We start from the raw sequence: 26,182 nt of genomic DNA, 5'->3' as shown, positions 1-26,182 counted from the left end.
ATGGTGTTCTACGACTCCAGGATCGTCTGTGTGTTCCTAATGTGGATGAACTAAGGAAAACGATCCTGGAGGAGGCACACAGTTCTCGATATTCTATTCATCCAGATGCTACGAAGATGTATCGTGACTTGAGGCAACATTATTGGTGGCGACGAATGAAAAAGGACATAGTTGAGTATGTAGCTCGGTGTCTAAATTGCCAGCAAGTTAAATATGAGCACCAGAGGTCAGGTGGCCTACTTCAGCAGATGACCATATTAGAGTGGAAATGGGATCAAATTACCATGGATTTTGTAGTTGGGTTGCCGCGGACCTTGCGGAAGTTTGATGCAGTTTGGGTCATTGTTGACAGGTTGACTAAGTCGGCACATTTTGTTCCTGTTGTGACTACGTATACTTCAGAGAGGTTGGCCCAGATTTATATTCAGGAGATAGTTCGGTTGCACGGTGTGCCAATTTCCATCATATCATATAGAGGCCCTCAGTTTACTTCACATCTCTGGAGAGCAGTACAGTGTAAATTAGGGACCCATGTAGAGCTCAGTACAGCCTTTCATCCACAGACCAACGGGCAGTCAGAGCGGACAGTTCAGATTTTGGAGGATATGCTCAGGGCATGTGTGATTGACTTTGGAGGTCAGTGGGATCGTTTCCTGCCTTTGGCCGAGTTTGCTTATAATAACAGTTACCAATCCAACATCGAGATGGCTCCATTTGAGGCTTTATATGGTCGGCGATGTCGTTCACCTATCGGATGGTTTGAGCCAGGTGAGGCTAAGTTATATGGTACTGATTTGGTAAGGGATGCCTTGGAAAAGGTAAATTTGATTCAGGAGCGACTTCGTACAGCACAGTGCAGGCAGAAGAGTTACGCAGATCAGAAAGCGCGTGATTTATCATTTTTGGTAGGCGAAAGATTTCTCTTGAAGGTTTAGCCGATGAATGGAATCATGATATTTGGGGAAAAGGGGAAATTGAGCCCAAGGTTTATAGGCCCATTTGAGGTGTTGAGACAAGTTGGGGAGGTTTCTTATGAGCTTGCATTACCACCTAGTCTATCGGGAGTTCATCCGGTGTTTCATGTATCTATGCTCTGGAAGTATCATGCCGACCTATCACATGTGTTAGACTTTAGCATTGTCCAGCTAGATAATAGCTTGGGTTATGAAGAGGAACCAATTGCTATTGTTGATAAACAGGTTTGCCAGTTTAGGTCCAAGAGGATTTCTGCAGTAAAAGTCCAGTGGAGGGGCCAACCAGTCGAAGAAGTGACTTGGGAGGCCGAGGAAACCATGCGGAGCAGATATCCAAACTTATTCAGCACTTCATTTATAATTCAAAACCCGTTCGAGGACGAACGTTTGTTTAAGAGGTGGAGAATGTGATGACCCAAAATGTCATCTTTAAATTTAACAATTAATTATGTGTTCTAACACCTAAAAAAGTACTATTTATTAGTTCTCGATTTGCGTGCATAATCCGTAAAATTTTATGAAAAATTTTATGTTTAAAAAATGGATTTAAAATGTGGATTAGAGCTTTAAAACTCAATTGAGTTGACTTTGGTCAATAGTTTGAGCAAACAGACTCGGATCAGTGTTTTGACAATTCCAGTAGGTCCGTATCGTGATTTGGGACTTGGGCGTATGCCCGCAATCAAATTCCGAGGTCCCTAGCCCGAGATATGGAAGTTCGAAGAAAAAATAAAATGTTTAAGTTCGAATAGTGACCGGATGTCGAATTATGTGAAAACGACCCCGGAATAGAATTTTGATGATTCCAACACCTCTGTATGGTGATTTTGGACTTAGGAGCGTGTTCGGAATTTTATTTGGAAGTCCATATTTAAATTAGGCTTGAAATGGCTAAAAACAAGAATTTAAGTTTAGAAGTTTGACCGATGAGTTGACTTATTGATACCGAAGTCGGAATCCAGTTCAAAAATTTTCATAGCTCTGTTATGTCATTTATGACTTGTGTGTAAAATTTGAGGTCAATCGGAGTTGATTTGATAGGTTCCGACATCGAATGTAGAAGTTGAAAACTCTTAGTTTTATTAAGCTTGAATTGAGGTATGATTCATGGTTTTAGCATTGTTTGATGTGATTTAGAGGTTTGACTAAGTTCGTATGATGTTTTAGGACTTTTTGGTATATTTGGTTGAGGTCCCGAGGGCCTCGGGTGAGTTTCGGATGGTTAACGAATCAAAAAACAAATTTTGACTTAAAAGCTGCTGTAGTGTTTCCTCTTCTGTTGGATATTCTGAGTTGATATCGAGCCCAGGTATCGATCCCAGGGTTGACGAGGCTCAGGCTCGAGCTTGAGATCGAAGCCACAATCGAAGGTCAGGCTCGAGGACATGATCGAAGGTAAGGCTCGAGGGCTAGGATCGAGACCCATGCTCGATGCCCTGATCGAAGGCCCATGCTCGATGCCCTGATCGAAGGCCCATGCTCGATGCCCCGATCGAAGGCACATGCTCGATGTCCTACTCAAAGTCAGGCCATGACAGAGGTCCAGGCTCGAGCCTGTGATCGAATCCCAGTTCGAGGACCAGTTCCGAAGGCTGCTGGGCAGTTTTATAAAAAGAGGGCATTCGTCCCATTTGCCATTTTTGACGAACTTGAGCTTGAGCAGAGGCGACCTTTAGCAGATTTTCAAGGGAAAAACATTTGGGTAAGTGATTCTAACTCGGATTTGATCTACATATACAAGTATATCATTGTTTTCATCATAAATTAGTGTTTTGAGATTTAAATTTGGAAAAGTTTTAGAAATCTCATAGAAACAAATATTTGAGATTACGGTATCGATTCGGAGTCAGATTTGAGTGAAACTGGTATCGTTGGACTCGTAATTGAATGGGTTGTCGGATTTCATAACTTTTGCCGGATTTCGAGATGTGGGCCCCATGGACGAAGTTTTATTCAATTTCGTGATTTTTATTAAAATGTAGTATTTTCTTATAGAATTGATTCATATAATTTTTAGTGATTGTATCAAATTATTTTGGCTAGATTCGAACCAGACATAGTTGGATAATCATGAAAAAGGCCTTATAGTGGATTAAATTGGAGCAAGACGAGGTAAGTCTCTTGCCTAATCTTGTGGGGGAGAAATTTACCCCATAGGTGAAGAATATATTAAATTAAATATATTTTTGCTAAATTGCGGGAGCTACGTACGCACGAGGTGACGAGAGTCCGTGTGTAGCTACTATAAATGCTAAAGTCCGAGTAGTTTAGGATTGAAAGCATGAATTACTTGTGTGAATTGTATTCTTTATTAATTAAAATAATTGATGTATATATTGTGAATTGTTATGAAAAGTAGAAAAATATGAAATTTTCATATGCTTACTTTTTTTTAAATCAATTAAATGTTAAAAGAAATTGTTCTCCTCCCAAATTTATCTTATAATAAATATACTCTCATTCCGGAGGCACATAAGAAAATGTACTTCTTTCTTGTGGAGCGGGCCGAACGCCTCGGCAGGATAGATGCATCTATAATTCAAAACCCGTTCGAGGACGAACGTTTGTTTAAGAGGTGGAGAATGTGATGACCCAAAATATCATCTTTAAATTTAACAATTAATTATGTATTCTAAGACCTTAAAAAAGTACTATTTTATTATTTTTCGACTTACGTACACAGTCCGTAAAATTTTATGAAAACGTTTATGTGAAAAAAATGGATTTAAAATGTGGATTAGAGCTTTAAAACTCAATTGAGTTGATTTTGGTCAACATTTTGAGCCAACGGACTCGGATCAATGTTTTGACAATTCCGGTAGGTCCGTATTGTGATTTGGGACTTGGACATATGCCCGGAATCAAATTCCGAGGTCTCTAGCCCGAGATATGGGATTTCGAAGAAAAATTAAAATGTTTAAGTTCGAATAGTGACCGGATGTCTAATTATGTGAAAACGACCCCCGTAATAGAATTTTGATGATTTCAAGAGCTCCGTATGGTGATTTTGGACTTAGGAGCGTGTTCGGAATTTTATTTGAAAGTCCATAGTTACATTAGGCTTGAAATGGATAAAAACAAGAATTTAAGTTTGGAAGTTTGACCGATGAGTTGACTTTTTGATACCGGAGTCGGAATCCAGTTCCGAAAATTTTCATAGATCCGTTATATCATTTATGACTTGTGTGTAAAATTTGAGGTCAATCGGAGTTGATTTGATAGGTTCCGACATCGAATGTAGAAGTTGAAAACTATTAGTTTCATTAAGCTTGAATTGGGGTATGATTCATGGTTTTAGCGTTGTTTGATGTGATTTAGAGGTTTGACTAAGTTCGTATGATGTTTTAGGACTTGTTGGTATATTTGGTTGAGGTTCTGAGGGCCTCGGGTGAGTTTCGGATGGTTAACGGATCAAAAAACAAATTTGGACTTAAAAGTTGCTGTAGTGTTTCCTCTTCTGTTGGATATTCTGAGTTGATATCGAGCCCAGGTTTGACGAGGCTCAAGCTCGAGCTTGAGATCGAAGCCACGATCGAAGGTCCAGCTCGAGTACATGATCGAAGGTAAGGCTCGAGGGCTAGGATCGAGACCCATGCTCGATGCCCTGATCGAAGCCCATGCTCGATGCCCTGATCGAAGGCCCATGCTCGATGCCCTGATCGAAGGCACATGCTCGATGTCCTGATCAAAGGCAGGCCATGACCGAGGTCCAGGCTCGAGCCTGTGATCGAAGCCCAGTTCGAGGACCAGTTCTGAAGGCTGCTGGGAAGTTTTATAAAAAGAGGGCATTCGTCTCATTTGCCATTTTTGACGAACTTGAGCTTGAGCAGAGGCAACTTTTGGCAGATTTTCAAGGGAAAAATATTAGGGTAAGTGATTCTAACTCGGATTTGGTCTACATATACAAGTATATCATTGTTTTCACCATAAATTAGTGTTTTGAGATTTAAATTTGGAAAGTTTTTAGAAATCTCATAGAAACGAATTTTTGAGATTTCGGTATCAATTCAGAGTCAGATTTGAGTGAAACTGGTATCGTTGGACTCGTAATTGAATGGGTTGTCGGATTTCATAACTTTTGCCGGATTTTGAGATGTGGGCCCCATGGACGAAGTTTTATTCAATTTCGTGATTTTTATTAAAATGTAGTATTTTCTTATAGAATTGATTCATATAATTTTTAGTGATTGTATCAAATTATTTTGGCTAGAGTCGAACCAGACATAGTTGGATAATCATGGAAAAGGCCTTATAGTGGATTAAATTGGAGCAAGACGAGGTAAGTCTCTTGCCTAATCTTGTGAGGGAGAAATTTACCCCATAGGTGACGAATATATTAAATTAAATATATTTTTGCTAAATTGCGGGAGCTACGTACGCACGAGGTGACGAAAGTCCGTGTGTAGCTACTATAAATGCTAAAGTCCGAGTAGTTTAGGACTCAAAGCATAAATTACTTGTGTGAATTGTATTCTTTATTAATTAAAATAATTGATGTATATATTGTGAATTGTTATGAAAAGTAGAAAAATATGCAATTTTCATATGCTTAATTTTTGTTTAAATCAATTAATTGTCAAAAGAAATTGTTCTCCTCCCAAATTTATCTTATAATAAATATACTCTCCTTCCGGAGGCACATAAGAAAATGTCCTCCTTTCTTGTGGAGCGGGCCGAAAGCCTCGGCAGGATAGATGCATCTATGGATCGCGTTGCACGTCCCTCGGCAGTGTACACGACACTCTGGATCGGGTCGTATGTCCTCGGCAGAAATCGTGCTTAATAATAATAATTACACGATACTTTAATAATTTATTTCAGCTTGTGAAGCTAATTAATAAATTAAAAAATCCTTGGAATTTAATAAATTATTATTCTTGCTCGTTAAGGAATTAATTGTTACTCCTGTAAATGATATTTAATTGATAAATTGAAAATTATTTGAATTGAAGGAATTTGATTATTTCTGCTGATTAAATAAATTATTGTAAATTCTGTAAATCATGTTGATTTAAATATCCTAGTTTTATTTCAGTTATTATTATTGACCCATAGTGAGTGTCAAAGTTGGCCATCTCATCTCTACCACTTCGAGATTAGGCTTGATACTTACTGGGTACACGTTGTTTACGTACTCATACTACACTTGCTGCACTTTTTGTGCAGGATCTGAGACAGGTACTAGTGGAGGACCTATCATCACATACCCACGTCATCCCGAGGCATAGTGGTGAGCTGCCTTTCTGAGCCGTTCTGCAGCTACCAGTGTCTCTTCTTATATTTATATTCTGTCTATTTCATTTCAGACAGTATTTGGAGTTTTGTATAATCTACTAGATGCTCATGCACTTGTGACACCGGGTCTTGGCACACACATTGGTAGAAGTTGGTATTTTATTATTTTCTGGAAATAAAAGTTTAACCAATGTACGTTTGACTTATTAGTTGGCTTGCCTAGCTGTAGTGTTGGGCGCCATCACGACCTATAGGTGAAATTGGGTCGTGACAGGAAGTATATTTCAAAAATAATTTCTTATTGGAAAGGATTATATTCTAAAGACCTCAATTTAAAAACTTACGGGTGAAAGTTTACACTTGAAGGATTTGACTAATTTATTGGGGTTGTTGGCTGAGACCTGATGTGAAAAGTATTGCAGCTGCTGAGTTACTACTTGCCTTTACTGTATTGTGATTTTTGGATTTGGGTTGTATTTTCGTTCATTCTTCTGTGACTTATTCTGGTGTTCCGCTGTTACTTCCTGTTTTTCCTTCCTTATTGCAGTTGCTATGTCGTTAGCCATATCGCGGGGTCCTTAGATAGATGTCATGTTCTGTCATCCCTATACTTATGCTTGTTCAGTTTATTAGACTAGTGGGTGTTTTGACTAGTCCTCGTCACTACTTCACCGAGGTTAGTCTTGATACTTACTAGGTACCGTTGTGATGTACTCATGCTACTCTTCTGCAAAAAAAATATTTTGTGCAGACCCAAGTATTTGTTCGTTAGCTAGCTGTGTGGATTGTCGCTGCGGAGACTCAAGGTAAACCTCCCTTTGCGTTCGCAGGCTTTAGAGTCACCTTCAAATTTTCGTTTTGCACTGTTTATTCTTATTTTTGGACAGTTGTATTTAGAAGTTTTCTAGCAAACACTCTGTAGAGCTTATGACTTGTACTACCGATTTTGGAAATTGTAAGAGATTTCTATTTAACTTGTTAGATGTTATTTAAATAATGTTATTTCAATTAATGTTAGGCTTACCTAGTCCCTAAGACTAGGTGCCATCACGATACCAAACGGAGGAAAAAATTGGGTCGTGACAAGATTTTTCTTTTTCTAAATCAGTTAACGTTTCAAAAATTTGGAAAACCTCCTCTAGAGAGGAAGTCATCTCACAACTTCCTCCAGCACAAGGATTTTCAACAAGTTATGCAAATACTTAAGTAATAGCTAATCCTTTCAAATTAAAAAATGATATATATATTGAGTTGAAAGCAATAGGTTTGATTGAACCTATAGAACCCTATATTTGTCTCTCCTAAAGATGGAAAATGGACGGTTTAGAACAAACCTAGGTGGGTGAAAAATAGGTCAAAGAATAAGGTATGACTCAATCAGTTCTAAGTTGGCTAGGGTCAAGATTGATCAAATAATAGGTCATGAATCATTTGTCCAACGTCACACCATCTTCTCTTTATTTTACTATTGGTTGGAAAAAGAAATGTGAAAGGCAATGTATACTACTTAGATTATTAGTATAAGTTCTTCCATGTTTACGTAATCCATAAGTTTTAAATTTTATTTTATGTCAAATACATATACAACCGCTTAAAGTTGTCTCTAATTTTCATTTAGATACTCTAACTCGCACCTACCTATTGAACACTTACCTTAACAAAATTGTGCCTATTGAGCACCAAAGACAATAAGTATAAATAAGTTAGGCGTGTGACAACAATTGCTTCCAATGTGGCAAATCAGACAAATAAATGATAGCCACATGGAAGTTTAAAAAAAAGCTCTTTCTCCATATTGTATACCCTTCCCCGCCGTTTGTTGCTTTCCTTTTACTCTTCTGCTTTTTCCTTTTCTTCTTTCTTTCTCTTCTTCATTTCATTTTCCCCCTCTCTTCTTCTAAATCTCTATCCAAAACCTACAGCTTTACCTACTTTCTTTTGTCTTCTAAAATTTATTTCACATCACAGAACACTTGTTACCCCTTTTCTTCACCTAATCACCTTCATTCATCACCCGGTACTTATCTTCGATCTCCATTCGGTACAAAATTAAGATCATCTACTGCAATGGAATCTTTAAATTCTTGCTGTATTTAATTCAATAATCTGATGTCATAATATAGAGAGTATAAGGGCCACTATTGTGGAGTGTTTGGATAGCCAAGAATGGAGAATGAAGTGGGCGCCATTGATGGATGGTGTTTTTTTAATCTTCAGTATTTAAAAGAGAAATTTTATTGGTGGTGAGATGATGATAGTAATACTAAATAATATCTGTAAATACCACGACGAGGAATTACAAATTCACTGTAAGGCCTCTAAAACTACTATGAATACTTGAAATTAATGTAAAGAATAAATATTTCATAGGATGGGAAATAACTGGTGTGGTTCCACTTGACATAGTTGACTTGGACGCTGGTGTAAAAAGCTGGTTGAAGGTGTCGTTTTGGAGTTGAGTAGTCTGTCGATGTAAAAAGCTGGTTAAAGATGGTGGTGAATGGATAAAGGTGCATCGCTGAATATGAAATGAGTGGTCTTCAATTTGTGTAAAGGTTGTTAGAGCTAAATCATACAAGTTGAGATCAAGATGAATGTTACTTTGCTAGCTGACAGTACTTGTCTGCAATGGCTCCGATGAGGTGATGTGTGATTTTTTCGGCGATGATTGAGGTGGCTTGGAGATTTCCAGATACAAAATGGTAAGGTGGTGATATGGTTTTAAAATGTGATCTTTAGGAAAATAAAGAATGATATGTTTTTGGATCAATTCACGCGCGCAAGAGATGTGAAATGCACTCTTTTTGCCATGTCAGACTATTGTGTTGGATTTGAGTGCTTAATAAGTACATGTCTTAGTTAATGTTCCTAAATGAAAATTAGAGTCAACTTTAAAGGACTGCCTATGTATTTAACTTTTATTTTATATGCTTGGACCAACTTAGGTTACATTTTGACTCGTTGGATTACAATATTTGACTAATTTTGGCTAATGTTTAATGGCATTTCAGATTCACCCTGTTGGATCAAAGTTTATTTTGACTAATCTATATTATATTAAAATCATGAATGCTCTTAACGAAATGTTATTCGCCTTTTTCCCCCTTTTAAAATAGAGTTCACATTGGATAAAATAATTATTTCATTAATTTTCTAATATTTAAGCTCATTAACAACTATTAAGCTCATTAATAGTTTTCCTAATATATAAAACTTAAAATTTTCAATTCCTTTAATTATGGAATTTCAAATAATTTCAACTAAAAGTAGGAAATTTTCGTACTAGGAAAGTTTCGCGGAGTACTAAATTTCTCCTTGCACTTCAATTAAAACTAGAAATGTTTTGGTTAGGAATAATATATTCTCTTTAGGTTTAGGGGGATTTTTCAATTACGAAAAATTTGATAGATTAATTATTTATAAAAATAATAAGTAACATCGAGCACTTTGCACACGCAATTTTATCTCATATAAATTCTTTTCTATTTCAAATTATATACCTGAGTACTTCAATGAAATAGGCTAAAATTTTATATTTTGATCATCAAATTAAGGATTCTCATGTTCTCTTTCTTTGAGCAAAATTCTTTTGTATTAATAGTTGAATTTTCCTTCACGTATTTGTATTAGTAGTTGAATTGAATTAATATGTCTTTATTAATAGTTAAATTTTGCATTCACATGTTCAATTAATACATTTTTATTTTGGCGTTCTTAGATGAATGATTGTACTCTTTATCTTAAAACTTTTGTACCGGCTTTTCAAAAGTCTTTTGTTAACATATAAGTTTTTGTTTCATGCATTGGATTTGATGCTTTCATTTCTGACTTAATGTATAAATTTTGTACAAGTTGTTTGGATTAAGCATTTAAGTCTTTATCCCTTTTAATTTATGTCATTAATTGTAAGTATTATATTTTTATCTTGAACACAATTTAATTCGTTCTTGAAAAGTGTCAAGTTCATTTAATTCCATGTAAGAAAAGAACCATCCTTACTTCCCTATAAAATTATTCTAATGTGAATTTGTCTTCTAATTTAAGAATATTATAACTCAAAAATAATTATTTATGGATAATGTCACGACCCAAAATCTCGCATGTCGTGATGGCGTCTATCTCAATACCAGGCAAGCCGAAAATCTCAATAAACCATAATTTCTCTTTAAATTTAAAAACAAAATAATTAAATTCAGCAGAAGAAATTTCACAATTTCAAATATAACACTCCCAAAACCCGGTGACACTGAGTACATGAGCATCTAAATGAATACAAAGTCTGACTAATAAAAATCACTGTCTGAAATACAGAACAGTACAAAACAGGAAGGGAATCAAGTATGCGGTCGTCAAGCAGCTACCTTGATAGTCTCCAACAGAAATAACTTTGAATTCTAGCAGCCGCCGTATCCGGGAGCACCTGATTCTGCACACGAGGTGCAGAGTATAGTATGAGTACAACTAACTCAATAAGTAACAAGACTAACCTCTGGGGTGAAAGCAATGACGAGCTCCACAGGTACAGTCCAATATAAATAATGGTACAAAATGTAGGCATGCTTTCAAATTTAACAGTTAAACTTAGTACAAGTAAAATAGATCAATATTGCATGATATGAGGAATATGACATCTCAATAAAGACCTCATGTAAATACTAGTCACGAATTATCCGGTCACTCGGTACTGTTTATGGCCAATCCAGCCCAGGGTATTCCAACCCATATATAAATACACATCGACTGTCAGTCAGTCACCTAGTACCATATAAGGCCAATCCAGCCCTGGGATAATTTATCCCCAAATATAAATGATACGGACAAGATCCATGTCCAAGTAAACTCACTACAGTACAAATAAGTAATGCAAGTCTATGCCTAGGAAATCCATCCCGAATATACATAATCATATACGCTCACTAGGGGTGTGTACAGACTCCGGAGGGGCTCCTTCAGCCCAAGCTATATATAAAGCTAATATGGCCTACTACAGGCGTGCAATCCCGATCCGTATAATAATAAAGCATATAAGGCATGCTGCAGGCAGGCAATCCCGATCTATAAAATAGTAAAGCCTATAAGGCCTGCTGCAGGCAGGCAACCCCGATCCATAAAATAGTAAAGCTTATAAGGCCTGCTGCAGGCGGGCAACCCCGATCCATATAATAATAATAATGTATAAAGCCATTATGGTCTGATGCGTCGCGTAGCTCAATCCCATAAATATCCTCACAATTGACAAATATTACTGAGTGTGAAATGTATATTGTTGAACAATTAATTCAACATCAACACGACCCCATAGGTCCCAAAATATTGGCACCTAGTCTAAACATGATCTTTAATAGGAGCCTCAACTCAATTTCTCTAACATGTGGAGAATGTTCAGATAATAACATGATTCATTAATCTTACAACTGCACAAGATTTATTTCAGACACAATTTATATAGTGCACGTCCACATGCTCGTCACTTATCATGTGTGTTACCTCCAAACAATTTATATCATACTAAATTCGGGGATTCATACCCTCAGAACCAAGTTTAGAAGTGTTACTTACCTCAAACAGTGTAATTCTTTACTCCGCTAGGCCATTGCCTCGTGAATTTGTCTCCAAATGCCTCGAATATAGCCACAAATTATTCGATTCAGTCAATAAAATTTATTAGAATTAATTCCATAATAAAATACTAATTTTCCAACAAAATCCGAAATTTCGCTCAAAAATTGCTCATGGGGCCCACGTCTCGGAATCCGACGAAACTCATAAAATTCGACAACCCATCCAATTACAAGTTCAACCATACTAATTTCACTCAAATCCGACTCTGAATCGGTGTTCAAATCTCAATTTTTTTTTTATGGAATTGTAGAAATTCCTCCGATTTTTCTTGAAAAATCAATAATCTAATGTTGAAAACGAAGATTAATTTCTAGAATATAATTACAAGGGAGTCAAGAACACTTACCCCAAGTTGTGTGGAAAATTTTCTCTCCAAAGTCGCCCAATCCGAGCTCCAAAATCTGAAAATGAAGAAAGAAACCAAAACCCACGATTTTATCTTCTGTCCAGTCATTTACTCTTCGCGATCGCAAAGCACAAAAATTTTCCGGCCCAAAATTTGGCTTTCGCGATCGCGAAGAACAAATTCCAAGTACTTCCAGACAGCCTCTAGTATAATGATCATAACATATTGTAAAAATTTCCAAATAGCAATTGGTTTAACTTTCTCAAAACTAGACACCAAGGACTATAACTTTCATTTGTTGCTTATCTCCCAATTCCTTATAGATTGTGAGATATAAGCTTCCAAAGTCAGCCCTGTGCAATAGAGAATTTCCAAACTCTTCCTAGACAGCCAATAGTGTATCCATCATAACCTTTTGTATACAACTCTAAATGACAAATGGTTTATCTTTCTGAAAACTAGATACAAAGGGCTACAACTTTTATTTTGATATCATCTCAAATTCTTTATAGATTGCGAGATATAAGCTTCCAAAGTTGGGTTAGTGCAACAGAGGTTTGTTCTATGCGAACGCGAAATAGCTTCCGCGATCGCGCGATTCACAAGGCCCCAAACTGGTGTTTGCTCTTCGCGAACGCGACCTGATGTTCGCGATCGCGATTCACACCTCTGAGTACAAAAACCAACAATTTAAAATGGCTTAGAAATGGTCCGAAACCACTCTGAAACTCACCCGAGCCCCTCAGGACCTCAACCAAATATACCAACAAGTCCTAAAACATCATACGAACTTAGTCGAAGCCTCAAATCACATTAAGCAACGCTAAAAATATGAATCACACGTAGATTCAAGCTTAATAAACTTTAAAACTTTCAATTTCTACAAACGACGTCGGAACCTATCAAATCATGTCCGATTGACCTCAAACTTTACACACAAGTCATAAATTACATAACGGGGGTATTCAAATTTTCAGAATCGGATTCCGACCCCGATACCAAAAATTCACCCCCCCAGTCAAACTTTACAAATATTCAACTTTTGCCATTTCAAGCCTAATTCCTCTACCGACCTCTAAAATAATTTTTCAGACACGCTCATAAGTCCAAAATCACCATACGGAGTTATTAAAATCATCAAAATTCAAATCCGAGGTCATTTACACATAAGTCCACATCCGGTCAACTTTTCTAACTTAAAATTTTTAATTATGAGACTAAGTATCTCATTTCACTCTGAATTCCCTCCGGACCCGAACCAACTAATCCGGTAAGTCTTAAAACGACTAAAAAGCATAAATTGAGCAGTAAATGGGGGAACGGGGCTGTAATACTCAAAACGACCGGCCGGGACGTTACATTCTCCCCCACTTAGACATACATTCGTCCTCGAATGTGCCATCCAAGCCATCAAATCACTATTCCATCTTACCACATATATACCCGGGGACGACCCCACGTCACCCTATTCTGTGTAAATTATATAGGCCTGACAACACATCATAGTTGAAAATCATTACTTCAATCTTAGCCCATAAACCTTGGAATTCAATTTCCAACATTCAGAAAACCTGAATCTCACATCTACACGTTGTATGAGTTTGAACAAGTTGTATCAAGCCATAACCATAACCCCCGATATAATCACTTAACATACTACACAACTCGCAACCTTGTACTCAAAAATAGAAAATGTCTCAAAGTAGAGAACCGTATTGTAAGTTCAACAAGCACCACCACAATTGTAATGCTATAAGCTCATTATATATAGTAGAACCAATACACACAAGTTTAATAACAATAATCAGCTCTTCTAGAGCTCACATTAACATCACTCGCATGGACAACTCACGTGCTATAGTATCAATATTTGAACCTGCACGGACAACTCACATGCCAATAATATCAATAATTTGAATATCAACAGTCTATCAACCAGGAGAGTACCGTAATACCAATGAACATCTGTAAATCAAAACACAATTCCCCTTTCAACCGCACACCTTTCTCAAGGATTACCGAGCAACTATAACATTCATCTAAATATATAACACTGACCATTTCATTCATAATTTGTGGTCTTCCTTTCAAGAATGAACTTTCACCTCATACATATAAATCTAAATCCCTCACAACACACCATATCTATCACGTGAAAAGCATGAAAATCTCATTATAAACTCTGAGTCACCAGCAAATTACATATCCTATTAGTTGGAAACTTTTCTCTTGCTTCTTTCCAGGAGGAAATCACAATGCACAACACGTTCCCCACACTAGTAGAAAATATCTGGTTCAAACCATGGTAGAAACCATTAAGAACATTTTGAAATTCATTTTTACCTAATCAAGCTATCAGAACTAATTCCCTCTATCTCGTCCAAACCACGCTGGTCACCAACACCCAAAACTATTGCCACCAAAACATATGCAAAGCTTCCACATCATTATTACCCAAAAGAACTGAGCATGTCATTACCATACTGGTCTAGCCTACTACCTAGTGGTCCTATTTTCTTAGAGGTTCTCCTGAATTACCCTCAAGTTGACATTTCTCCTTATCAGAATACTACCCTTACCCAAAGCTCACTATAAGACATCCCAACATAAAACCACACCGTCCTAAGGTCCATAAGCCATTATATTCTTCTTAAGCACCACAAAAGTACCACAACCGTAACAGTCACTTTGAAAATATCTTATGTGAATTTAAAATTATTTCTCTTTACTTTCTTATATTAAAAATGTAGAATCCATAGTCATACATAATTACCGCAACTTCCAACACCATCCAATGTAAATAACCGATTATAGCGATATACGAATCCGATATTTTTTTTAATTGCCACATATACATTTTGAATCCATTATAACCCTTTCGAAAGTCACCCACTATGCTCAAATCTAAATTGCACCGCCCGAAGTTTTGAATTGAACGAAACTCACAAAATTCGACAACTCATCCAATTACAAGTTCAACCATACTAATATTACTCAAATCCGACTCCGAATCGAAGTTCAAATCTCGAAAATTCATTTTTATGAAATTGTAGAAATTCCTCCGATTTCTCTTGACAAATCAATAATCTAATGCCGAAAATAAAGATTAATTCCTGGAATATAATTACAAGGGAGTGAAGAACACTTACCCCAAGTTGTGTGGAAAATTTTCTATCCAAAGTTGCCCAATCCGAGCTCCAAAATCTGAAAATGAAGAAAGAAACCAAAACCCATGATTTATCTTCTGTCCAGTCATTTACTCTTCGCGATCACGGAAAATACTTCGCGATCGCAAAGCACAAAAATTTTCAGCCCAAAATTTACCTTTCGCGATCGCGGAAAATGCTTCGCGATTGCGAGGAACAAATTCCCAGCACTTCTAGACAACCTCTAGTATAATGGTCATAACCTTTTATACAAAATTCCAAAATTGTAATTGGTTTAACTTTGTAAAAATTAGACACCAAGGACTATAACTTTTATTTGTTGATCATCTCCCAATGCCTTATAGATTGCGAGATATTAGCTTCAAAAATCAGCCCTGTGCAACAGAGAATTTCCAAACTCTTTCCAGACAGCCTATAGTGTATCCATCATAACATTTTGTACACAACTCTAAATGAAAATTGGTTTACCTTTCTGAAAACTAGATACAAAGGGCTACAACTTTCATTTCTAGATCATCTCCAAATTCTTTATAGATTGCGAGATATAAGCTTTCAAAGTCGGGTTAGTGCAACAAAGGTTTGTTCTACGCGATCGCGAAATAACTTTCGCGATCGCGCGATTCACAAAGCCCCAAACTGGTGTTTACTCTTCGCGAACGCGACCTGATGTTCGCGATTTACACCTATGTGGACGAAAATTAGTAATTTAAAATGGCCTAGACATGGTTCGAAACCACCCCGAAACTCACCCGAGCCCCTCGGGACCTCAACCAAATATACCAACAAGTCCTAAAATATCATACGAACTTAGTCGAAACCTCAAATCACATCAAACAACGCTAAAAACACGAATCACACATAGATTCAAGCCTAATGAACTTTGAAACTTCCAATTTCTACAAACGACGCCGGAACCTATCAAATCATGTCCGATTGACCTCAAATTTTGCATACAAGTCATAAATAACATAACATAGGTATTTAAATTTTCAGAATCGGATTTCAACCCCGATATAAAAAAGTCAACCCCCCGGTTAAACTTTCCAAATATTCAACTTTCGCAATTTCAAGCCTAATTCCTCTACCGACCTCCAAATAATTTTTCGGACACACTCCTAAGTCCAAAATCATCATGCGGAGCTATTGGAATCATTAAAATTTAAATCTGAGGTTATTTACACATAAGTCCACATCCGGTCAACTTTTCTAACTTAAAATTTTCAATTATGAGACTAAGTGTCTCATTTCACTCCGAATTCCCTCCGGACCAGAATCAACTAACCCAGTAAGTCTTAAAATGACTAAAAAGCATAAATTGAGTAGTAAATGAGGGAACATGGCTGTAATACTCAAAACGACCGCCCGGATCGTTACAGATAAACATATATCATTGTAATATTGTCAGATCCTGTTATCTCTTAGTTATGTACTATTTCTTCAAAACAACGTATAAAATATTGTTATTTTATGATGAATCATAGATAAAACTAAAGCATATTTAGTTTGGAAATTGATGTTGAATATAATTTGGTGATATTTGAAGGGAAAAAAAAATAGTATTTAATGTTAAGTTTAAAAAGCTTATTTGGAAATCACTTTCCAACTTATCATTTACGTTGTTTTCTATAAAAAGAGATTAAAGATTATATATGAACTGAAATATTATTATGAGCAATGTTAATACAAGTTAACACGCTATGCCTATTTTGCTTGGACTTCTAAACCAGCAGGCAACAACAATCCATGTATAAGAATTACTATAATACATATGATGACTTCTTTATAGAATTAGCTAAATAGAATCAACATTCATTATTTTTAGGAACTTACACTATTGTATAAAATTATACTATATTTTAATTTATAATTTTTTTAATAATATTTATGTGATTGTCAAAAGGTCTTTACTCATGATTTGGGGTACACGCGCAACGCGCGTACTCTAAGACTAGTATATACTATATTAAAAGCATAAATGCCCTTAAGGAAATGTCGTTAGCATTTTTTACCCCCTTAGCGAAATATCGTTCGCCTTTTTTACCATTTTAAAATAGAGTTCACATTAAATAAAATAGTCATTTGACTTGAAATCAACTAAAAATTAGGTTATTAGATATTTACTTATTTGAATTATTTAATTTAAGATGTCCTAATTTATTTAGAACTCTTGAAGTTTACTAAAGTTATCCAACTTTGACTTTTTCTACATCTTTTTAACAAAGAAAATGTATCTTGGACTAAACTAATAGTTAGGCATTTGTATTTCAACTTTAATTCTCAAAATTGCGTAAGAAGGAAAATCTATCTATTTTTGTTGTGAGAAACTTTAATTTTTCTGCTTATCAAGCAGTAAAAGAAAAAAAAGAGCCTTTAAATCTTTCTCTTCCTTTCTAGCAACCAAAAGATATCAAAGCAACATTCTATTGTTAATTTGATCCTTTGAAATATGTTCATTAATCTTATTTCTTTTATGTCAAAGTATTATAATATTTTTTTTACGAAAAATAAAATATCCTAAACGTAAATAAAAAAATAATTTTTCAAGAAAGGACGGAATTATCCTCAAAGTATTTAGCAATTTTAAATTTAAATAAAAAGACATATACTTAGTGTAATTACAACTTTGTCTAATACTATGAAATATACTTACGACAAGTAAAAAAAAAAAATCCAAAAAGTTAAAAGAAAAATAGAACACTTCTAACTTCCTCGCACAAATAAAATAAAAATAAAAATATGCATTCCTAAAATTCATACATAAATAAATGAGAAAAATATGTTTTCAATAAAGAAGAATTAACCCAAATATCTGCTCACTCAACCACTTAAACTAAAAATAGCCGATGAAGGTATACTATATGCATAATTTATGTATTATATATGTATAATTATGTATATTCAATGTATAATCTATGTTTATAGCTAGAAAAAGTAAACAATGAATATGACCGGCTATTTGTGTAAAGATCCCTTCAAAAAATAATTAGATTTTGTTCATTTCCTAAAATTAAGCTAAATAAAAGAAAAAAATATTTTTTCAACAAGTAATAGAATTGTAAATAAAGAGTAAATAATTTATTAAAAAGGAAATTCTAATTAACTACATTTGACATGGGAATTTTTGAGAACATTGCTCCTTATCAAACAAAAATTTATGAGTATTTTCTTAACCCTTTTGTATTTACGTTTTAAATTTTTAATATGTTATGTTTTTACTTTGAATACAACCTAATTTCTTCTTAAAAAGTGCCGAGGTTCATGTTAATTTTATGTAAGAAATGAACCATCCTTACTTTTTTTTTTTTATAAAATTACATTTAACATTAATTTGTCACTAAAACTAAGAATTATAATTCATGTAATTAATCCTTTAGCGTTGACAGATCCTCTTATCCTTCAATCATGTACTATTTCTTTAAAACATAATACATACTCCCTCCGCCTCCATTTATATGGCAGTATTCGAATTTGGATAGTCAAACGAGTTTTTCTTTAATCGTAATTTTTTATATGCCTTCTAAATATTTAGATTTTAAAATAAGGTGACTATAGTACTTTTGAAGTAGTTTTTAGATATATAAATTTAACGAATCTATCAATATCAATTATTTTTAAAAACTTATTCTTTTTCTTTAATTTTTATTTATGCAATATAATACTGTCATTGATCAAATTGAAAGTCAAATTTATATTACTTGTATTTCAAAAAGATGTTAGGCGAGATATACCAACATAACATATTTATATATTTAACAAGATATTATAATTACAACTATTATATAATTAATTCAACCAAATTCATCATTTTTGTATGTTAAAAAAATATTTTTTTAATGTATGCAATAATTTATTTTTCTTGTATATATTTTATATCGATTAACGCAAAACACACGCGTAATGCTCGTATATTAAAGTTAGTTCCTTTAAACAAGGATGTGTTGCACGGGTTACTAAAAAGTGGATTTATTTTGCCAACTCTTCTATGCTTGAAAGAAGCTCATTGTAATCAGGCTCAAGGTGGTCAGTAACATATTAGGGGAAACTTTGGTTAGTGTGGCATGCCACAGTTAGCTTTACTTGATATAGGCAGGAGAAGTTAGTAAAAAAATAGACAAGGCTAGCTATTTAGGTTTTGCTTAAAAGAAGAAATAAATATTGGCAATAGAGAGAAGATTGAGCTTCTTTGTCAATAGATTTTGATTTTATTTTTTCAATTTTTTTGAAAAATATTTTTATTTTTATTTTTTATGATCATATTTAGGAGAAAAAAATTCAAATTCTCAAAAATTGATTTATGACAATTTTGAGTGAATTTTTGTTTTTTCACTCATAAAATTTTAACTTTTTCTTCAAATAAAATACATATCCAAATATAATTTTAATTTTCAAAAAATATTTTTAAACACAACTTCAAAAACTCTTTTTCAAATTTTAAATTTACGACAATGTCACGCGGTTTGGAGGAGGCAGAAGGAGTGATGAGGACATCAGCTGACTTTGGCTGTGGAGTAAATGCTAATCCAGAAGGTCTGTGTCATAGCCATCTAAATCGTTTGTTTCTTGAGGAGATCAAACTGATCCTGCATTAAATCCAGTTTACTTTTTTCCTCAAAAAAGTAGTTGGCCGTTTAATTGATGCACACACATATCGGATCTCTCAGTTTGTCGGCTAACGTGGTATAGGTATCTGAATCTCATTCTCCGTCCCTATACCACTAAAACTAAATGGATGTGGAATCAAAACAAGGCAACAAATCCACCGGAATGACGCCGCCTCCAAATTACGGATCGCGAAGAGGAAGAAATTGCTGCTTCATCTGCCTCGCCGTCCTTCTCCTTTTGGGCCTTCTCTTCCTCATCTTGGGCCTCACCGTTTTTAAAGCCAAAAAGCCTGTCATCACCGTTAACTCCGTTTCTCTACGGGATATGGATTTCTCCCTCGACATCGTCAGGCTCCAAGTTCACCTCAATGTCACCCTTCAGGCCGACCTTTCTGTCAGAAATCCCAATCGGGTCGGGTTCAAATACGACTCTACTTCCGCCATCCTGCAGTATAAGGGCCAGGTCGTCGGAGATGCCCCTATTCCGGCCGGCGGGATAGGTTCCCGTGATACGCGTCCGATGAATATTACCCTCACCGTAATGGCCGATCGATTGCTTTCCAATTCCGGTTTGTATTCCGATATTCTTTCCGGTTCTGGTATGTTACCCCTCACTACTTACGTGAAATTGTCTGGGGTGGTCCGAGTTCTCTTCAAAATCCACGTGAAAACTACCACTTCTTGCGATTTGTACATCGATGTTCTTAACAGGAAGCTCGCCAACCAGACTTGTCATTATAAGACAAAGCTATGATTCTCTCTAGTACCACATTACACGTGTTGATTCGTTTCACTTGTTAGATCTAGTATGTAATTTCTCTAGTACCATATTTGCTATTTTCCCATTATCTTTGTTTGTAGTCTGTATATTATAGTAAGAAATTGAATAACAAAAGACATAGAAACGATTGCTTGGTTTAATTTTCCAAGATGTTAGTATGTAGTCCAACTTCTACTGATCTGGTGAGAAAAGTATCTTAGGTCTTTTTCTTAGCGTATATTTTGGCACCAATAACCATATGCTGATGGATGCAGTTTTTTTAGTTGGTTTTCTGAAACACAGCTAAAAGATATTGCAGATGGGCTTAGTGATGAGGTAATTGCTGTATCCAGACTGCTTGAGACTATTTACTTTGTTGCATTCTTGTTGCTCATCGTTTGATGAGTTCATAATTATGGCAGTTCATGTAAACGATTGCTTGAAACTATTTACTTTGTTGCATTCTTATTGCTTGTCGTTTTGATGAGTTCATAATTATGGCATTTTATATATCCGACTGCTTGAGACTATTTACTTTGTTGCATTCTTATTGCTCATCGTTTGATGAGTTCATAATTGTGGCAGTTTATGTAAACGATTGCCGAGATTATTTCATCTTTTGTTATTTTTCCGAATTTCTTAAGAGACTTCAAACATTATATAGTGCAACAAATTTAAGTCTATCCAAAAGCTCAGCTTCTTTCGGGTATTTTATAGACCAAATACATATGCGGCCCATTGTCCCTCTTTTTTTCATTTGAACACCTAAACTACGACATGTTCCTATTGAACACTTGAACTCGAGCCAAATTGTGTCTATCAAACACGTCTTGCGCTCCTACAGGGCAAACTAAACCAAACTGTGTGACACATGGAGATATTTCTTTTAAAACAAAACCTCTCTTTTATCTTTTTTATTTTTTTCCTTCAGAATCTCCTTCCCCCTCCCCCAGACCCCTCCTTTCGTCTTCTCTTTAGTCCTTACCCCTCCCCCTGCCCTTCTTCTTCGCGTCCTTATGACTTATCAATAATCACTTCTTTTATTTTCTTTTCAAAATCAACAATCAATTTCACCATATTGGATTAAGTTATGAATATTTTTCTGGAGATGACTCCAAACACAATGATATGATATTGGGTATGGAAATTTTGTGGAGATTTCTTCGACGGATTCTTTCTTGTTTTTATAACTTCTCTCTCTTGTCCTTATCTTCTATTTTTTTGTCTACGTGGTATACATACAGAAAATTACTCTCGAAGTTTCTGACTTTTGATCAATGAAAAAAGTAGAGCAAAAAGAAGGAAAATAGTTCATATCATTCTTCAATAAAGAATCGCCGGAGATTGAAGAATCTTTTTTTTTTCATTTGACAGTATGACCGTCGCCGGCACTAACAATTGCGATGAAGTTTTCATGGTTGGTGTTAGGTAATGCTCTGATGGTGAATGTGAACTTGGAAAGATAGCTCGTTGGACAGTGACAACTTTCAGAAGTTGCAGTTGACATAAATGGTGGAATTCCGGCGTGGACGAGAAAATTCTGAAAATTCTCAACTTTACTGTTATGGAATCATCGAAGAAGGAGATGATGGATGAAAGACAATGCGGATTACATGAACAGTATTTTTGTGTTGTTTTGTGGCTCAAAAATGCAAATTGCAAGAAGGTGGATGGAGCCGGAGGGTGGTTGCTGGGAAGGAGATTTTGTTTTGTTTTGTAAATAATGGCCTCACACGCTCATAATACGTGTGGCACACACACTGCCATATCACCAAAATGTGTCTGATAGGTACAATTTCAGGTGTTCAATTGTTCAATTGGAACAAGACATAATTCAGGTGCCTAAGTGAACAAAATGAGCAAGTTTAAGGGGCTGCTTATGTATTTGGCCTATTTTATATGTTTCCCCGTGACTGCATGTGGGAGAGATAATTAAGGACGACTTATGGCCCAATCCACTGACATATTTTAGCAACGTAACATGTTTCCTTCCATTCTAGGTTATGTGACGTGATTTCCATCCTTCTTTCTTCTTCAAGCTAAGAGAAACTTGTGCTTTGTTTGTAGGAAGCTGATAAGGAAGATTCCAATGGAGAAGAGGACGATGAAGAGGTAAAGTAAACATTGATGAGATTAAACTACCTTCCTTTTTATAGTTGTTTGATATGGACCTTCTGGTTTTTGTGCTAAGCTTTTCTGACTTGCCTATTGGATTTTCTGATTCTTTTTTGGGTTAAATTTACTATGATGTTGTTCTGTCCTTTTGTGCATTCCTATCTCACTGTTCCTTATTAAAATTTAAAACATTTATTCGCAAAATAGATGGTGCATGTGTCATGAAACAAACACAGACAGATGCATAATTAACTGTCTCCAAAATAAAGTTTTTGGTTATCTGGGTTAGCCATTTTATATTTGAATTTTTATTGAGCTTGAATTTTCTCAACCTAGGCACTACTACTGTTGAATCTTGGCTCTGACCATAACCTTTTCCTTTTAAATGCTACAGCCAGTACTACATAAGTTTCATAGAGTGACATGGAAAATGATGCATTGTGATGAAGTTGACTGTGTTTGGATTTCTTCAGAGATAGTGATGAAACATGGGAGTGTCAATGATCATAGTACCGGTAAATCTGATGATTCATTAAATCGTTAAGATGAAAGAAGGATGTTCATGTATCCAAAAGGTGATGGGGACATAGGCAACTAGTAACGAGAGTGTAAGTTGAGGGATTAGGGGAAGTAACCTAAAAAAAAATTCTGCTGAAGAATCTGCACTTTTAGAGGTAGTTTAGTACCTTTTGCTTCCACGATACAGAGACTGACTTTATCCCGAACACATATATTCATCTTTTACCATCAAGAAAGTTGAAAAGGAAGGGAGTTACGGCAAATTGGGAGACAAACCTTTTGGAGTATAATAAATGCGGTCCAAGCTTTCGCAGAAGTCAAAGCTAGGAATTGAATATGAAATACCTAATTGTTTGTTTGTATGACTTCTCCTGAGGAAACAAGACCTTACAGAAAACTAGCTCATCACATCCAACCATAGGTAAATGAATTATGATTTTAGGTGTGTGATGGTTTGCTATAGAATTGCCTCTCGTCTATGCATTCTGCAGAAAGGAGTTGTCCGATTCGGACTACAGTCAAATAAGTGCTTTACATCTAAAGTTACATATAATTATGTTCACAACTTGTGTTACAGGCTTGGTGTTATTTACATAAAGAAGTTTGAAGATGAATTACCTTAAGGAGATTGAAAATGAATTGCCGAAATGCTTTATGTTTTTCAGCTATTGTTGTATATGCTCTGATCTGAAAATGCTATGACAGTTGAAGTTTGGTGGTTATAACATCTTATATAGTGGGCTTTTCAACTAATCTTTTATTCCTATCAACCAGGTAAATGTGGATGATGAGGATGATTGTTGAACTCTTCATCATCTCTTTAAATTTATCCCTTCTTCCAAACTTTGCTCATATCAGTGTCAAATATAATTTTCAGTTGATAAGACAGTTAAAAAACCTATTTTGTAGCCAGCCAACTTCTGTTAGATTTACCTGTGATGAATATGGTAGCTGTTTTCGTGCCCGGAAACTCTTTAGTCCAAGCCTCATTTGATTGGCAAGTTGTACTTTTCTTTAGTAAGCAGGACTATGGTGCTCCACAATGTGTGTTAGATTAAAAGCTGCTCTTTGATCAGTGATTCACCGGCCACTAGATCCAGGATATTCACCTTATTTTCAGATCTGGTGGCTCGGTTGATTCGCGGCTTTTTTCCTATTCCCTTCCCATTTTTCTTATATAGTCCGTTTTTCAAGTAATTAATACGCCAGCGCCTACTTGTGTTTGGTTGAAAAGCTCCATCCCCCCCCCCCCCCCCCACCCTCTCTCTTTTCTTTTTTTTGCTGGGAAGAGGTTAGTCTCAAAGGTAAAGGTAAGTAGTTGATTTGATGTTCTCCAAAAAACGGCAATCTCCCTGTAAGCTTATCTCGTGCATATGAATTTTCTTGATGGACATGTTGACAGTGTAATTTTGCTATATTTTTTGACCGGAGACGCTTTAAATTGATAATGAGACCTTTTAGTTAAAAAATTTCTGCAAAAATTACCCCCAAAGAGTCTTAGGCCGTATGTTAAAAACAGATTTTGATTTCCTAAAATCAAATGAAAATGTTAAACGAAAATTGAAAGTAATCAAGAAGTATGCCTCCCCAGATCTTCTGACTTTTAAAATTACCCGACATTGTTAATTTTCAAAATCTGCGGTAAAGAAATTTTGGCTTTGCACTTGGTTTGTAAATATACCAAGTTAATTTAAAGAAAAAATTGGTTTACACCCGATAGAGGTATTAATTTAAACTAATAAATATAAGCACATATCATTTTTGGATGGAGTTTTATCACTTAGTCTTGGTTAATTGACTTTATTTATATAAAGTTGAATAACTTATTTTAAATGAAAACGATTTAGTGCATATTCTCTTATATATTGTTCTAAAGAATGTCAAAATTAACAAAATAATAAAATGAAATGCTTTAAAATTCATATTATTGATTCACGATTAAGAAAATAAAAAATAAACAAATATAAGCTATTCCGGTCTAATACTTTCTTCTTGCAGTTAAAATAATTACGTTCGGTACATAATATATACACGTCCATTTGAGGAGTTGTTGGTTCACAATGTAGTTAAATAAAAGTTGTAACACAGAGATTCTTACGCAATGAAAAACCTATAAAGATTTTTATGAGGTGAATCATAATGTGTTATGCATGGAATAAAAATAGTAAAGTTGTTATCTTGGGGAATATATTCTTACCTCATTATATAATAAATAAAATTGATAGTATAATTAAGTGTAAATATTGGTAAAAAAAGTACTCACTCCGTTTCAAATTATGTGAACCTATTTCCTTTTTGGTCCGTTCAAAAAAGAATGACCCAGTTCTAAATTTGGAAATAATTTAGCTTAAACTTCCAATTCTGCCCTTGATAAGAAGCTTTTATAACCACACAAATACTATTGACCCTTTTCTGACATGTTTAGGACTACAAATTCCAAAAGTATTTATTTTTTTAAAATTTCGTACCCAGTCAAACAAATTCACATAAATTGGAATAGAGGGAGTACGACGTATAGCCCATAGGCATAGGGGCAAAATATCCCAGTCCCAGTTTTCACTTCTCAGGACCCCATTCTCAGCTCTTTATCTATCCCTCTTCGTCCGTTGAACAAACTCTGCAAATTTGAAGCTTTGCTTCACAATTAAAAATTGCAAGTGATAGTATCATCTAACCAAACAACACCTCCTCTTCAGCCCAATAGAAATCATCAACCACCCGTTTCCTGCTCATTATCACAAACATGAAACAACTCAGCATTTTTGGGCCGTAGAGAGCTCTGCTTCGATAGCATTTCTTCGGCCTGCTCTGCACCACATTTCCCCTCCTCCATTATATATATA

The 26,182-nt window shown here is 35.3% G+C and overlaps 1 protein-coding gene across 16 annotated transcripts; it reads left to right on the top strand.

The window, feature by feature from the left end:
- Nucleotides 1-8,048: 8,048 nt before the first annotated feature.
- Nucleotides 8,049-24,730, top strand: LOC107759217 (uncharacterized). Of its 16 annotated transcripts, XM_075234393.1 has the most exons (4): nucleotides 8,049-8,407; nucleotides 20,990-21,041; nucleotides 22,773-22,817; nucleotides 23,215-24,730. In XM_075234393.1, exons 1-4 carry the CDS (start codon nucleotides 8,376-8,378, stop codon nucleotides 23,362-23,364), a joined length of 279 nt encoding a protein of 92 aa, XP_075090494.1. In that variant the 5' UTR covers nucleotides 8,049-8,375; the 3' UTR covers nucleotides 23,365-24,730. The 16 variants fall into 16 exon arrangements, 1 of the variants encoding a protein (XP_075090494.1); XR_012701251.1 differs by lacking the exons at nucleotides 8,049-8,407; nucleotides 20,990-21,041 and adding an exon at nucleotides 19,624-19,871; XR_012701249.1 differs by lacking the exon at nucleotides 8,049-8,407 and having other exon boundaries at nucleotides 19,799-21,041; nucleotides 24,114-24,539.
- Nucleotides 24,731-26,182: the final 1,452 nt, after the last annotated feature.

The sequence above is a fragment of the Nicotiana tabacum genome, chromosome 17, assembly GCF_000715075.1.
Source record: "Nicotiana tabacum cultivar K326 chromosome 17, ASM71507v2, whole genome shotgun sequence".
NCBI lineage: Eukaryota > Viridiplantae > Streptophyta > Magnoliopsida > Solanales > Solanaceae > Nicotiana > Nicotiana tabacum.
The sequence above is the reverse complement of the archived record's forward strand: the minus strand, read 5'-3'. Positions and strand labels throughout refer to the sequence as shown.